The sequence below is a fragment of the Myotis myotis genome, unplaced genomic scaffold, assembly GCF_014108235.1.
Source record: "Myotis myotis isolate mMyoMyo1 unplaced genomic scaffold, mMyoMyo1.p scaffold_m19_p_21, whole genome shotgun sequence".
Classification (NCBI taxonomy): domain Eukaryota; kingdom Metazoa; phylum Chordata; class Mammalia; order Chiroptera; family Vespertilionidae; genus Myotis; species Myotis myotis.
The window spans coordinates 968,607-982,442 of NW_023416326.1; the positions used below are offsets into that span (position 1 = coordinate 968,607).

Here is a 13,836-nt window from a genome sequence, read left to right on the forward strand (position 1 = left end):
GCCGCCGGTCCATGGTTCTCTCTCCCCCTCTCCCTCTCCCTTCCTCTCTGAAATCAACACGCATATATTTTTAAAAAATACAGTGGAACCTCGTGTCTCGAACAATTCACTTCTCAACCTGATGGATCATCGCGTGTCTCTCAGGTGACGAAGGAGAGAAGGCGCGAATCTGAGCCAGTTACACAGTTAAAGTCGCAGGGACTGTGCTGGGAAGATTTTCCTGTGGGTTTTTTTTTTTTTTTTTGCGACTGCTTATAATTATTGTAAAATTTTCGGGTTTTTTTTTTTTTTTACTGTGCACCGCCTTTCCTTTTCTTACATTTTCCTTGACATTTCATCTCTTTGTTTTTAAAGTGTTTACTTCCAGATTAGACAGTAGGACAGACGGGCACCGTAGGGAAGAAAGGTTAAAACGGGGGATCAGGTGGGGGGTCTGGCCCTTCGATGGACATGATTTCTGATGGGGAAAAAAACGATTCGGTTTTCGAACAGCCTTCCGGGACGAATTCAGTTCGAGAAGCGAGGTCCCCCTGTATAGGAAACTCTGCTCGGAAAGCTTCTCTAAAGGACCAGGGAAAAGGGGGTTTCCTTGCCCCCCCCGCCCCCCATTCTTCCCCCCCCCCTCCCGACTTAGCGAGCCGGGCTGGGAGCCTGGCTGAATTCCTCGGGCACCACCTCCGCGCCTCAGACCTGCTTTCTACAGAAACGCGGGCCCGGCGTCTCAGACAGGATTAATCTCCTGGTTTTTATTTTGATTCCTCCACGTACCAGAACCGCTCACCCAGGGGAAGTTCTCCTCGCTCGGTTCCCAGAACCCTCCCAGGACCCCCGGACTCATTAGGAGATCAAACGGAAGCAGCAGGTTCATTAGTGGGGGGGTGGGGAGGGGTGTCTTGGAGGCCTGGCCAGGAGGAGGCGGCGGCCTCTTACAGGAGCTGGACTAGGGTGCGGGGGGGGGGGGGGGGGGCGGGGGGGGGGGATTCGTCAAATCAATTTAGTGGGTCAGAACCAGACATTTTTTTTAAAAAATGTGAAATAAATCAGACTCTAGCACAGTGGTTCTCAACCTTCCTCATGCCGAGGCCCTTTCATACGGTTCCTCATGTTGTGGGGACCCCCAACCATAACATTATTTTCGTGGCTACTTCATCACTGTCATGTTGCTACTGTTATGCATCATCATGTCAATACCTGATAGGCAGGATGTATTTTCATTGTGACAAATGGAACATCATGAAAGCATCGTGATTCATCACAAAAACAATATGTAATTATAGACGTGCTTTCCGATGGTCTTAGGCGACCCCTGTGAAAGGGTCGTTCGGCCCCCGAAGGGGTCGCGACCCACAGGTTGAGAACCGCTGCTCTAGCAGAATGTAATAGCAAGTGTCCAAGCGCATAACAGGGAGGAGAAGGTCATGTACCAGGAAACTGGCTGAGAGAGAGAGAGAGAGAGAGAGAGCCGTCCTGGTTCCCCAAGTTCTGGTGCAAAATCCTGTCCCCCCGGCAGGTCCCAGTAAAACCGCCCCCAAAGGCCCGGCCGCGGAGAAGGACCCCAGCCCCGAAGGCCCCGCTCTGCTTTCTGACAAAGTCACTTTATAAACAAAAGGAAAAGGAATTCCTCGGAGCCGGAAAGCCACCCCCTCGCTCTATATTTAACTCTAAGCTGTTCCGAATTCTCCGTTTCCTCCTCTGAAAAAAGGCCCCCGTGGAGTCCCTTCTTTCAAGGAGAGCCCACGGGACCAAGGTCAAGGTCACCTTCCTTGCCTGCCCGCCCTTACCCCCCCCCCCCCCCATAGGAGCCACCAATGGCTTGGCTTTACCTTGGCCTGTTATTTATTTATTACTCATTTATTTTAATTTTATGTCTTTATTGCTTTCAGAGAGGAAGGGAGAGGGAGAGGGGGAGAGAGAAACACCCACGATGAGAGAGAACCATGGATCGGCTGCCCCCCGCACGCCCCCCCCCCCCCCCCAAGTGAGGATGGAGCCCGCCACCCGGGCCTGTGCCCTTGACCGGAATCGAACCTGGCAGCCTTAGCGTTTCAAACCCCACGGAAGACAGGTCCAGGCACCACACAAGGGCACCGGTGATGAATGAGGCTTGACTACGTCCTTCCCAAAGGTGTTTACGTTTTAGCCAAAGATTAACCCGCGTGCCCTATAAACGCATCTCGGAGGCTCCAGCCACGGGGAGGCAGAGAACGCTGGAGAGAAAGAGCCGGCTCCCAGCTTTCCCACGGCACCCCCCCCCCCCCCGTGGCTCCGTGTGCACGCCCCTCCCCACAGCCCCGTTTTAAACAGAAAACCCAGATGCACGCTTTCTAACCCCGAGGATTTGTGAAATACAGTTTCAGCACCTGTATCTCTTTTTTTTAAAAAAATACATATATAGTTATTTATGAAACTGTCTTCTCAGACCATCCGTGAGAGGAAATACTTCGTCTTACTCAACTCCGCATTCATCTGACGCCCCTCTCCCCGCCGGGCAGCCCCTCTCCCTGCCGGGGAGCCCCTCTCCCTGCCTGGCAGCCCCTCTCCCTGCCGGGCAGCCCCTCTCCCTGCCTGGCAGCCCCTCTCCCTGCCTGGGAGCCCCTCTTCCTGCCTGGCAGCCCCTCTCCCTGCCGGGCAGCCCCTCTCCCTGCCTGGCAGCCCCTCTCCCTGCCTGGCAGCCCCACTCCCTGCCGGGCAGCCCCTCTCCCTGCCTGGCAGCCCCTCTCCCTGCCTGGGAGCCCCTCTCCCTGCCGGGCAGCCCTTCTCCATGCCTGGGAGCCCCTCTTCCTGCCGGGGAGCCCCTCTCCCTGCCTGGCAGCCCCTCTTCCTGCCTGGGAGCCCCTCTCCCCGCCTGGGAGCCCCTCTCCCTGCCTGGCAGCCCCTCTCCCTGCCTGGGAGCCCCTCTTCCTGGGGAGCCCCTCTCCCTGCCGGGCAGCCCTTCTCCCCGCCTGGGAGCCCCTCTCCCTGCCGGGCAGCCCTTCTCCATGCCTGGGAGCCCCTCTCCCTGCCGGGCAGCCCTTCTCCATGCCTGGGAGCCCCTCTCCCTGCCGGGCAGCCCTTCTCCCTGCCTGGGAGCCCCTCTCCCTGCCGGGGAGCCCCTCTCCCTGCCTGGCAGCCCCTCTCCATGCCTGGGAGCCCCTCTTCCTGCCGGGGAGCCCCTCTCCCTGCCTGGCAGCCCCTCTCCATGCCTGGGAGCCCCTCTTCCTGGGGAGCCCCTCTCCCTGCTGGGCAGCCCTTCTCCCCGCCTGGGAGCCCCTCTCCCTGCCGGGCTGTGCTCGGGAGCAGGGGTAGCGAGTGTTTGTTACATAGTCACACTCCCCAAAGCACGTGCAACATTGTTTCTCAGCGCCCAGCTGGGGACAGGGGCCTCGGGCATGGCTTTTCCTGGAGGCGAGCGTATTTCTGTGGCTCGGCTGGCGTGGCTCAGTGGCTGAGCGTCGACCGAGGCACCAGGAGGTCAGGGTTTGATCCTGGGTCCACACTCGCGATTCTACAGATGGAAAAAACCGCACCTTCCAGAGAGACGGACGCCCCCGCCCAGGCCCACGGGCATCGGGCATCGATCGGCGAAGATGCAATTCAAACCCAGGCCCATTCCCTGGCCTTTCTCTGCATCTGAAAGTGTCATTTCCCCTTTCACCGTCAGAGGCCTCGCCCGTCCTCCTAAAGGCGGAGGTGTAACCGTGAGGACACCAGGCGGGTGCCGTTGGCAAGGAAAACACCCCGTGAGGCCATGTTCCACTGATTTGTAGAGAGAGTGGAAGGGACGGGGAGAGACAGAGAGAGAGAGAGAGAGACATCTGTGTGAGAGAGACACGTCGATGGGTTGCCCCCCCCCGCCCCCCGCACGCACCCCACACCCAGGGCCAGGCATCGAGCCTGCACCGGAGGTCCCTGCCCTTGACCGGAATCGAACCCGGGACCCCTCAGTCCGTGGGCCGACGCTCTAACCACTGAGCAACACCGGCCAGGGCCAGACAACGCCTGTTTCCACGCACAAAGTCCAGAGGGGCGTGGGGCCGACGTGGAAACACTGTTTCCCACCGTGGGGTCCTCAGGGCCCCTCGTCCTTCTCCACGGACCATTTCTAACAGAAGAAACCCTTTCTCGGGAAGTCTGCTTTCTGCGGTCCCCTCGTGGGTGTGAAAATCCCCCCCCAACCCCCCCACGTCCCAGGTGACCTGCCACCCCCCCCCAGCAGGCGCGCCCCCGCCCAGGCCGGCGAAAGGAAGGCGATGTTGGTGTCACAGGCACACTCGGCCATCACAGCCAGGACCCGCTTTTGTGTTGCAAAACCCCAGAAGGAAGCCGGGTGGGGCTGGGTGGCCGTGGCCCACAGAACGCTCCCCTGTGAGCCCCGGCTTCAGCCGCAGGAAATAAAATAATTACGTCGTTACACAGAGATCCTTAGGCAAACAGGCCCCGTGTTTATAATGTAGCAATCCATTAGCCTCAGCGCAGACATAGGCTGGGAGGCCCGGGGGCCCCAGCCAAGTAGACGGGCCCTCGCGGCTGCCCCCCCCAACCCCCCTCCCCCCTGCAAACACAGCGAACCTCCCCGTGGGGTTTGCTCCAAAAGCAAAGTCCTCACCAGCCCCAAGTCCAGGTAAACAGGCCATAAATACCGACTGGGTCCTCCAGCCCCTGTGGCATCTGCATTCTTTAGGGTGTAAACAGCACGGGATGTTGGCTCCCCGCCCCCTCCCCTCCCCTCCCCCAATGTGGAGCTGGTCCTATTGTAAGAGCGCTCGACTTGGCAATTCTCTTTTGAAAAGTTGACCATGGCACCGTTTGAGTTGACCGCACGCGTCCAGCCACAAAACCTCTGAGTTAGAGAGGATCCCGAATAAAGACGAACCCCCGTTTCCTATGCGTGGCCTTAAACGCCATCCCCACCAACGAGGAGCCCCACAAAGTCACAGAAGCCCCCCGGCGGCTCCGTGCCCCGCGCAGAGCAGGCGGCGATAAGACAGAACCGGAACAGAGCAACCCCGCGTGCCAGGGCGGCAGGGCTGCGCCCATGCGGGGAGGGCCGGGGCTCCGGGAAGGAGCGGTCAGCCCGGACGGACGGACGGACGGACGTACCTTAAGCTCCCGGAAGAAGACGCTGCTCCGGGCCCACTCGACGATGGAGAAGAGCGTCTGGTCTGCCATCTTGCACATGAGCCCGAAGGTGCTCAGCTTTTCATGCTTGCCCCGGCTGGCCTGCTCCTGCTGCAGGTACGCCATGATCTTGGCCTGGACCTGCGGCTCGTCGGGCTCGCACTTGAGCAGTTCCAGGATCAGGTGCGGGACGCTGGCCGGGGAGCTGGTCTGGTAGCCGTCCATGTAGGGGTAGCCCATGAGGGACTCGGGCGAGCTGGTGTAGGGGTCGGGGTACTCAGATTTGATGGCCCGGCTGGGGAAGGGGCCGTAGGGCTGGTAGCCTGGCAGGCTGCTGCCGTGGGGCGGGGGCATGGCCATGCTGATGGGGGAGGTGACGAAGGGGCTCCGGTCGTAGTCCGTGGGCGGCAGGGCGGCGTGGCTCAGGGGGAGGCCCTTGGAGGCCGAGTGCATGTTCTGGATGGCGGAGGTGATGCTCAGCTCAGGGGGCATCGCCTGGATCACCTGGGACATGGCCTCCAGCTTCAGTCCGTTCGCGCGGATGAGGGCCTTCTTCTGCTGCTTCAGGGCGCGGTCCCGCTTGTACATGGGCCCGAATTTATTCCTCCCTCCGCGCATCCGGTCGGCCCTGACCGCTGGGGGAGAGGAAGTCGGGGTGTGAGTTAAGACGGAAGTGATCAGGCCCCCGGCATCGTCCCAACAGGTCAAGGCTGTGGGCTCGTCACCTCGCAGGCTGCTGCTGCCTTGCGGGGCACAGACAAGAATCAACCCGTGAGCCCCGGCCGGTGTGGCTCAGTGGGCAGAGCGTCGGCCTGCGGACTGAAGGGTCCCGGGTTCGATTCCGGTCAAGGGCACGTGCCCGGGTTGCAGGCTTGATCCCTGGTGTGGGGCCCGCAGGAGGCAGCCGATCCATGGTTCTCGTTCATCACTGATGCCTCTCTCTCCCCCTCTCCTCCTTCCTCTCTGAAATCAATGAAAATATATTTACAAAAGAAAAAAGAATCCACCAAACAATGCGTAAATAAGTGGAACTACAAATCAATGTCTCTCTCTCTTTCTCTCCCTCTCCCTCTCTCTCAAAACCCATAAATAAAAGAATTAAAAAAAAAATAAAGATGTAAGCTATTAGCACTCCCTAGATTGACAACTATTTAGAAATACGGGCAATGGACCAGAAGTAGTATGTGCGTTTCTGTTCTTACATTAGTCCTCAACTATTTCCCCAAAAAGCCCTGTCCTCATTATTCATGAATTGTTTCCTCCCCGTGTGTTTTTCATCAGAAAAATAAATAAATAAAAAAAATAAAAATCTCTCCCTTCGGTGGACGGGGGAGGTTTCCTAATTGTGGCCACACACACAGGACACTGTATCCCTCCAAGGAGCGTCCGTGTTTCTACTAAGAGGATCGGCGTCTCTCGTGCCGGTTACATTGTTGCTCTTTACAGAATCCCAAGCTGCCGATGGCAACAAAGTATCCGACGACCCACTTCTACATTAACCTGTGACTGTTTGCTTTTAGAGCATCGTCCTGCTCCTAAGCCACGCTGGCCCAAGTTGCTGCAAAAATGGTTGGGGACGTCCTTTCCTTAGGGAAAAAAAAAAAAAAAAAAAAATGATTTCCACCCGGACTCGATGAACGCACATCAGATCGCCACGGGCCATTGTTTCTTAGTTTTAGCAAAACTGGGCCGAATGGAAGCCGATTCGTTTCAGACGCTGTCCAGACAGCCTCCCTCCCCCCCAGTCCCGGCGCTGGGTGGAGTCTGGGGCCAGGTCGTCGTCGTCGAATAAGTGAGCCGTTCTCCCCAGGCCCCCGGCAGAAGCCAGCCACCCTGACAGCCTGGGACATGTGGCCGTGGCCGGAGGTTACGTTTTTTGAGCTTTTCATCCTAGGATTAGTCCAGCATTAAAAATGTATGGCGAACGCTGGGTGTCCGGACCACAACACGAGACAATAGAGGTTTTCATGGGGGTGAGAGTTGGCTCAATATTCAGCGGTTCCGTCGCCCTGGTAGGAAGGGACGGTGGGCGGCCGAGTGACTTACAGTGAAGAAAACAAACGCTTCCAGGGAAAGAAATGCAACCTGTTTCTTTTGTTAAGAAAAACAGCCAGCCGGCGTGGCTCAGGGGTTGAGTGCCGACCTCTGAACCAGGAGGTCACGGTTCGATTCCCGGTCGGGGCACAGGCCCAGGTTGCGGGGTCCGTCCCCAGTGGGGGGGCATGCAGGAGGCAGCCGGTGGATGCATGTTTCATTCTCACATGGATGCTTCTCTCTCTCTCTCCTTCTCCCTCTAAAAATCTATTTAAAAAAACCCATTTTCTTTTAAAAAAAAGCACAAAAACACTAGTGCTTGGCAGATGCCGGGGATACGGACGGCTCGTTGCTGCTTCACCTGAGAACGTCAGCAGGCGACCGTCTGAAGACCAGCGACAGGTCACCGCGTCCGTGAATTACACGTCATGAGTCGCGGCCTCAGGTTAACCCTGCCGCCTGCCAATGTGCGCACAGTCAGCCCGTCTCCGCTCTCTCTCGACGTAAAGTTTAACGTGGCTTTTAAGAAAGCAGGCTCCTGTCTCCTGTCTGTGAGCTCGTTCTTTTTCACGTTTCCTGCTTCTCAACTTCAAAAAAAAATTTCATCTTGCAGGCTCCTCATTCTCTTAATTTAAAAAAAATATATATTTTATTGATTTTTTACAGAGAGGAAGGGAGAGGGATAGTTAGAAACATCGATGAGAGAGAAGCATCGATCAGCTGCCTCCCTGCACACCCCCTACATGGGGATGTGCCCGCAACCAAGGTACATGCCCTTGACCGGAATCGAACCTGGGACCCTTGAGTCCGCAGGCCAAGGCTCCATCCACTGAGCCACACCGGCCAGGGCCATTCTCTTAATTTTAAAAAGTGCTTTCCCACACTATCCCAAACGACACCCTCCCGGAGAAAGCTCTTTTGACAAGTAAAGGGTTTAATCCCTGCTTGGGAATCATGTAATCAATTGTTACACTTATGACAAGCAAGACTATTAAAAAAAAAAATTCCATTCTGGCCGCCGTGGCTCAGTGGTTGAGAGCTGACCTATGAACCAGGAGGTCACGGCTGGCTTCCCGGTCAGGGCACATGCCCAGGTTGCGGGCTTGGTCCCCAGTGGGGGGCGTGCAGGACGCAGCTGATCCATGATTCTCTCTCATCATGGATGTTTCTCTCTCTCCTTCTCCCTTCCTCTCCGAAATCAATAAAAACATATTTAGAAAAAAAAATCCAATCAAACTTTGACTGGGGCATTCTGATTTGAAAACTTTAAAAAAAGGATTTTTTGTCCCACCTTATTTTTATTTGTTCTCAGTTGAATGGCTTGAGTCTCGCTTTCATCTACCCTGTTTTTATTTTGAGGGTCCAATGCAGCTACCCCCCAAACTGACAACAACAACAACAAAATGGCGAGGAGGGGCGAGGCCCACAACTCTGATATGAACATTTTTTCCCTTGGGGGACTTGACAAGGGCTGTAACGGAACACAGGCTGTCCGTAAAGCGGACGAAACGTAAAGTCGGACACCCCCGTCCGCGGCGCTAAAAGACCAGGAGAATCACGTTCCTCTGGTAGAAGCACAAGGTTGCGTTACACGCGAGGCCCCGCGGGCGTTCACGGGCAGCGGCGTGCGTGGCGAGGGGCCTTACCTTCCAGCTTCATCCCCACGCTAAGGCATTTCTGGAACCGACAGTAGGGACAGCGCTTCCTCTGGGTTTTGTCAATCTGACAGCTCTGGTTCTCGATACACGTGTACCTCTTGTTGTTCTGGACCGTCCGCTTAAAAAACCCCTGGAAGACAGAGGACACAGGGAGACACGTTATACACCCGCCGCCCACCCGTCTCTCCCGTGGCTTCTCGGGCAGGGACTCCACAGCCCATCCTCTCACTGTGCCACGAGAGCCCTTCTGAGGGGCTGTGGTTTTTCTTTGCCAGTTTCACGAGGCCCGTCCTCCCCACCAGGCCCAGGAGACCCCGCCGGCCCCACGGTCCTATTCCTGAAGCATGACAGCCAGTCTTGGGGGAGATTCGGCTCCATACACACCATTGCACCTCAACGTTTCAGAGAAAAACACCTCCTATAGAGACCTGTGCTTCTCTCCTCCCCCACACCCCACACCCCACACCCTTCAAGTCCAGAGAGAGGGTCTTCGGGCGTCTGATACAATTTCAGGGACAAACTACTGCAAAAAAAAAAAAAAAAAAAAAAAAGCCAGTGGAAAACCTGACTAGCAGAAGGTCTCAGATCTCCTGCGAATGTCAACATGAGGTCGTTAAAAGCAAAAGGATTTGAAGAGTAAAAATGGGGAAACGTTCCTAATTCCCCTGGAATGCGTTCCAGTATGAGAACTCTGTTAAAAAAAAAGAAAAGAAAAGAAAGAAAGAAAGGAAAAAAGTGAAACTAATGGGAAAGCGCACAGAGCAGAGACCCAAGGTTCCACACAAGAGTATGTGTTTCCCTGGGGTTTCACTCAAAAAGTTAATCGAACGGCCAAGTGCGGTGGCTCGATAACATAGCAACCGTGCGACCAGGTGGCTTTGGTCTCTCTGTTTATCCTCCCGGCCATAAAGTGAAACAATTTTTACTTTGTGACAGAGAAGCAAGGGTTTTTGTTTTTTTTTTTACTGGCAGGGGCTGAAGTCATTGTACCCAGCTTTCTGCTTTAAAAAAAAAAAAAAATAAAGAAAAGTTGGAAAACAGCGCCTACCATCACATTGACTGGGAACATAGAGAAAAGGTCTGCGACAAGCCCTCCCCTCTCACTGATATTAGCAACAACGTGATGCATGGGGCCTGCGCCTTCCTCCCATTTGAATGGGGCCCTATATTTATGAAAACAACTCTATCGGGAACGAGAAGACCTGGCCTGTGTTGTTCCTCGCGATATAAATTCCCAGGAATCCCCACAATTATTTCGGGAGTAAATCAGGCTGGGGATGTAGACTTTTATGTCGGTGGGTAATGAATGCCTGGCCCTGCAGGGCGGTGGGGGGGGACTCGAAAGTGGCAAGGTATTTGGGAGCCTCTTTGTCACGGCTCCTCCGGAGAACAGCGATGCCTTAAATATAGATAAGTCACGCGGAATCAATATTTGGGGGCTGTTAGAGATAGAAGGCTTCCTACCGCGACGTCATAAACTATCTGAAAGCCATGAGACTGGCAAAGTTTTCTAAACACCATCCATTTCTTTGCCCTTTGAATTAAAGGAGACACATATTTCTAAGAATCCTCTCCCTAGGACGGTCTCTCTCTCTCTCTTGTTTTTTTTTTTTTTAAATTGAGTCTTAAAATAAACATAAAAATATAAAAAAAGGCAGCCTGGCTCCAGGTCGCCTGAAGAAGTCACCCCGGGGCTGGTTTGGGCTCAGAAGGTCCCCGTTTCTCATCTCAGGTGACCGCCCCCGCGAACTCACCTTGCAGCTCTCACAGGTGAGCAGCCCGTAGTGGTAGCCGGACACTTTGTCTCCGCAGACGGGGCACAGCTCCTCCAGGTCCTCGTCGTAGGAGTAATTCACCATCTTAAACTGAGACACTGGGAAAGAAGAGGCAGAAAGAGACACACAGGCCCCCGGTGAGTTTCCCAGGCCGCCGCCTTCCATCCCCGCAGGGAAAGGCTCCGCGGGTGGGCAAAGTCCACCAGGAAAGAGAAAAAGTAAAAAATACTTGGGTTGTGCTCAGGAGTTCTTTAGAGCACTACCGCGAGAAAGCCAGGCATCTTTTTAAAAATATATGCATATATATATATTTTTTTTAAAATTTAAAAAATAGCTCCCAAGTCTTCTGTGAAACACACATGCACTGGCCCCCGGTGCACACAAGCCCGCAAAGCCACCGATCCCAGTGGGAGCGGGCGCCGCCAGCAGAAACCACGTCGGATTTCTTTGAAACTCCTTTCAAAGTCCCAAACAGGCCACCTTTGCCCGGGGGCCAGAGGCAAGCACACCCCACACACCCCCGCCTCTCGCTCTTGGAGGAAGTTTGCAGCCAGCACCTCGCGGGGTGGGGCGGCCACCGGGACCAGGCCCTTGGCCCAGACACTCCAGCCCCATCCCCGGGCTCCCCAGGGCTCCCCAAGGCTCCCCAGGCTCCAGGCTGGGCGAGGAAGCGAAAGAGATCTCTCTGTCTCTCTCGATCCGGATACTTGGTTTCATCTCCGCACTTTTGCAAACCCGCCCGCCTGTGAAAGTGAAAAAGGAAAAAAAAAAAAGGGAAGACGCCCGGGAGGAAACAATGTCACAAAAGAGGAAAAGAGACCCAGGACACGTTGGCGGCGTCGCCAAGTCCTGTAAGAACTTCGCAGGTTTTCCCATCATCGCCCCGAGATCGCCCCGGTTGAAGTTCAACCCCAATCGGGCCGCCCGGCGGAGATGGGGGCCCGCCTTCCCGGGACGCGGCCCCCGCCGAGCGAGCGAGCGTCCCGCGTGGAGCGAGGTCCGTGTGCGGAAGGGCAATGGCCCGAGGGGTCCCAGATGGTACCTGGTCCGGTCCCTTCCCGGGACTCCACGTCCACGCGGCCGGGGGACACGGACGGGTCGCGCAGCCCGGCCACTGCGCGCGCGCTCGGGCAGCGGCCTGTGAACCCCCGGGGCGCACTCGCCTTTCCTTTCGCCGGTTGCTCAACCTCCGCCGCCACCGGCACGCAAACACCCGCTCCGTTTGTTTTAAGTTAATCAGTGGCGTTTGCGGGGGGCGGGGAGGAGGGGGGATGGGGAGCCGGGGAGCGAGCAGAAGTTCCCTGATTTGTTTACCAAAAAGGAAGGAGGAGTAGGCGCCCCGCGTCCCAGAGAACTGGCCGCTCTGTCACCAGTGGCTTCCCGGCCGGGGACTTGCTCTTGGTGTGTGTTTTTTTCTCTCTCCCTTTTAAGTAAAGTTCTTTTCAAAATTCCTGTAAGGAGTCTGCGGGCTCAGGAAAGGGCCTCGGGGAGGGGGTGTCCCTGCGGCGCTGGTGGCGGGGCGCCCGGCACTGGGGCCAAACCCCGAGGCAGGCAGAGTTTGGGAGCGGATTGGGGGGAAGGGGTTCCCTCAGGGCCCCGCCTCGGTTTTGAGGGCCTGGGGGTTTGGGGAGGCTGGAGGCCTGTGGCCCCGTCTCTCCTGCAGCTCGTGCCCAGCTCGAGGCGTGTTTTGGGGACGGGAGGAGACGGTGCTGTCCCCAGTCTGTCCTTTCTAGCTCCCCAACCGCCAACAAAGTGAACTCCGACTTCGCGCCTCCGGGGTGCAGGGAGGCCGCGGGGTCCCGGGGACCCGGGGATCCTGCACCGAGGAGGCCGGGGCGGGGGCGGGGACCTCCTTAGGAAACGCAAACGTGGAGGCCGCACGGATGGAGCCGCCGCTGTGCCCGCGACGCGGGGCCGCCCGTGGGCGTCTCGGGTGCGGCCCCCGCCGGTTACTCGGGGAAGGGAGTCCGTCGGGGCCCCGGAGTCCCCATCGTGAACGAGCGGAGGCCACGGCGGGGCCTCGGACGCCCGTGGAGAAGGTCCCCGAGTTGAGCGCGAGCGCGGCGCTGGCTGGGGACCCGGCAGCCGGCTCTCCCCGCGGGTCGGGCTGTGGCGCATTCCCGGCCGAGACCAGAGATCGAACGTGGGGCTGGGGCTCCCCGTCCCCAAAGCTTCTCTCGGACGGAGCGGCGCGTCCCCGGCTGCTTCGGAGGAGCCCGGGGCTGAGCGCGCGCCCGGCGGCGCTTCCGGAGTCCCGGGCGCCGGGCAGCGAACTTTCTACCGAGGGCGCCCCTCTCGTTTCCCTCCGGTCTCTCCGCAGCCCCTTCCCCGCCTCCCGGGCCGCGGGCTCCGGCGTCTCCGCGGGTCCCCCGGGGACGCACCAGGCCGGGACCCGGAGCAGGAACTTCCCTTTGGGCCCCGAGAATGGCGCGGGCCCCGCGGGCGCCCAGAGGGTCCCCAGGTCGCCTTCGCCGCGCCCCTACTTCCCCACCCAGCGGGGACCCCAGAAACCAGCAGGAGAGGCCTCTTTGGGCCAAACGCGTCCCCCTGCAGCCCACCCATCAGCCGGTCTCAGAGTCCTCGCCCCGGGGAGCCCGCAGCGCTCCCTGGAGGGTCGGAGACACCCGGGTCGCGGGGCGTCCTCATCCCCAGGCCCGCCGCCCGCCTCGCCGCCACCCCGTCCCCCCCGCGCGGCCGGGCACCGTCAGGCCCCGAGGCCGAGCGCAGCGCCAACCCGCGCTGAACTCCGCTCCGGGTCCCGCCCGGCCCTTCCCGCCCGCTCAGCCCGGGCGGCAGGAAGCGCGCTGGGTCGCCGGCCCGCACATCCGCGCGCGGGAAGGGGCGAGGATGGAGGGGCGCCGCGGCTCTTCCTCGCATTGTTCCCTCCGCGCCCGGGGCCGCGGCAACTTCTCCCGGGCTCTGCGCGCCGGAGCGGCCTGGCGACTTGGGAGTCGGCCCGCGGGAGGCACTGTTTCTGTTGGCGCCCGGAGCCGGGGAGCCCCCGCAGGACCCCCTGTGCCCCGCTCCGGGCTGCGGCGAGGGGCGAAGCTATGCGGTCTCCCTCCCCCCGACCCCAATCCCAACCCCCCCCCCCACCAGCCCCCGTCCCGGGGCAGGACCCGCGCAGAGCATGGGGCTGCGGCTGCGTTGGCTCCCGCAGCTCTGCCCGCTCTTCTCCACGTGCCCAGTTCCCGGGGCGCGCACCTGGGCCTGGGGGCGCCCATCTGCATTCTACCCCCTAAGACAAGCCTCGCGGGGTCCCCTGCTCCTTC

General features: G+C 58.4%; 1 protein-coding gene across 4 annotated transcripts in view; it reads right to left on the minus strand.

Moving 5' to 3' along the window:
• Positions 1 to 13,836, minus strand: part of NR5A2 (nuclear receptor subfamily 5 group A member 2) — a 59,700-nt gene that overhangs the window by 37,175 nt on the left and 8,689 nt on the right. For 3 of the 4 annotated variants that reach the window (XM_036355161.1, XM_036355158.1, XM_036355157.1), the window contains 3 exons: positions 10,544 to 10,662; positions 8,778 to 8,919; positions 5,080 to 5,732 (listed from right to left, as the gene is read on the minus strand). In XM_036355161.1, coding sequence (XP_036211054.1) covers positions 5,080 to 5,732; positions 8,778 to 8,919; positions 10,544 to 10,662 — 914 coding nt within the window. Of the gene's footprint in view, positions 1 to 5,079; positions 5,733 to 8,777; positions 8,920 to 10,543; positions 10,663 to 11,606; positions 11,751 to 13,836 lie in introns of those variants that run through there. The other variant, XM_036355160.1, reaches the window with a different exon arrangement.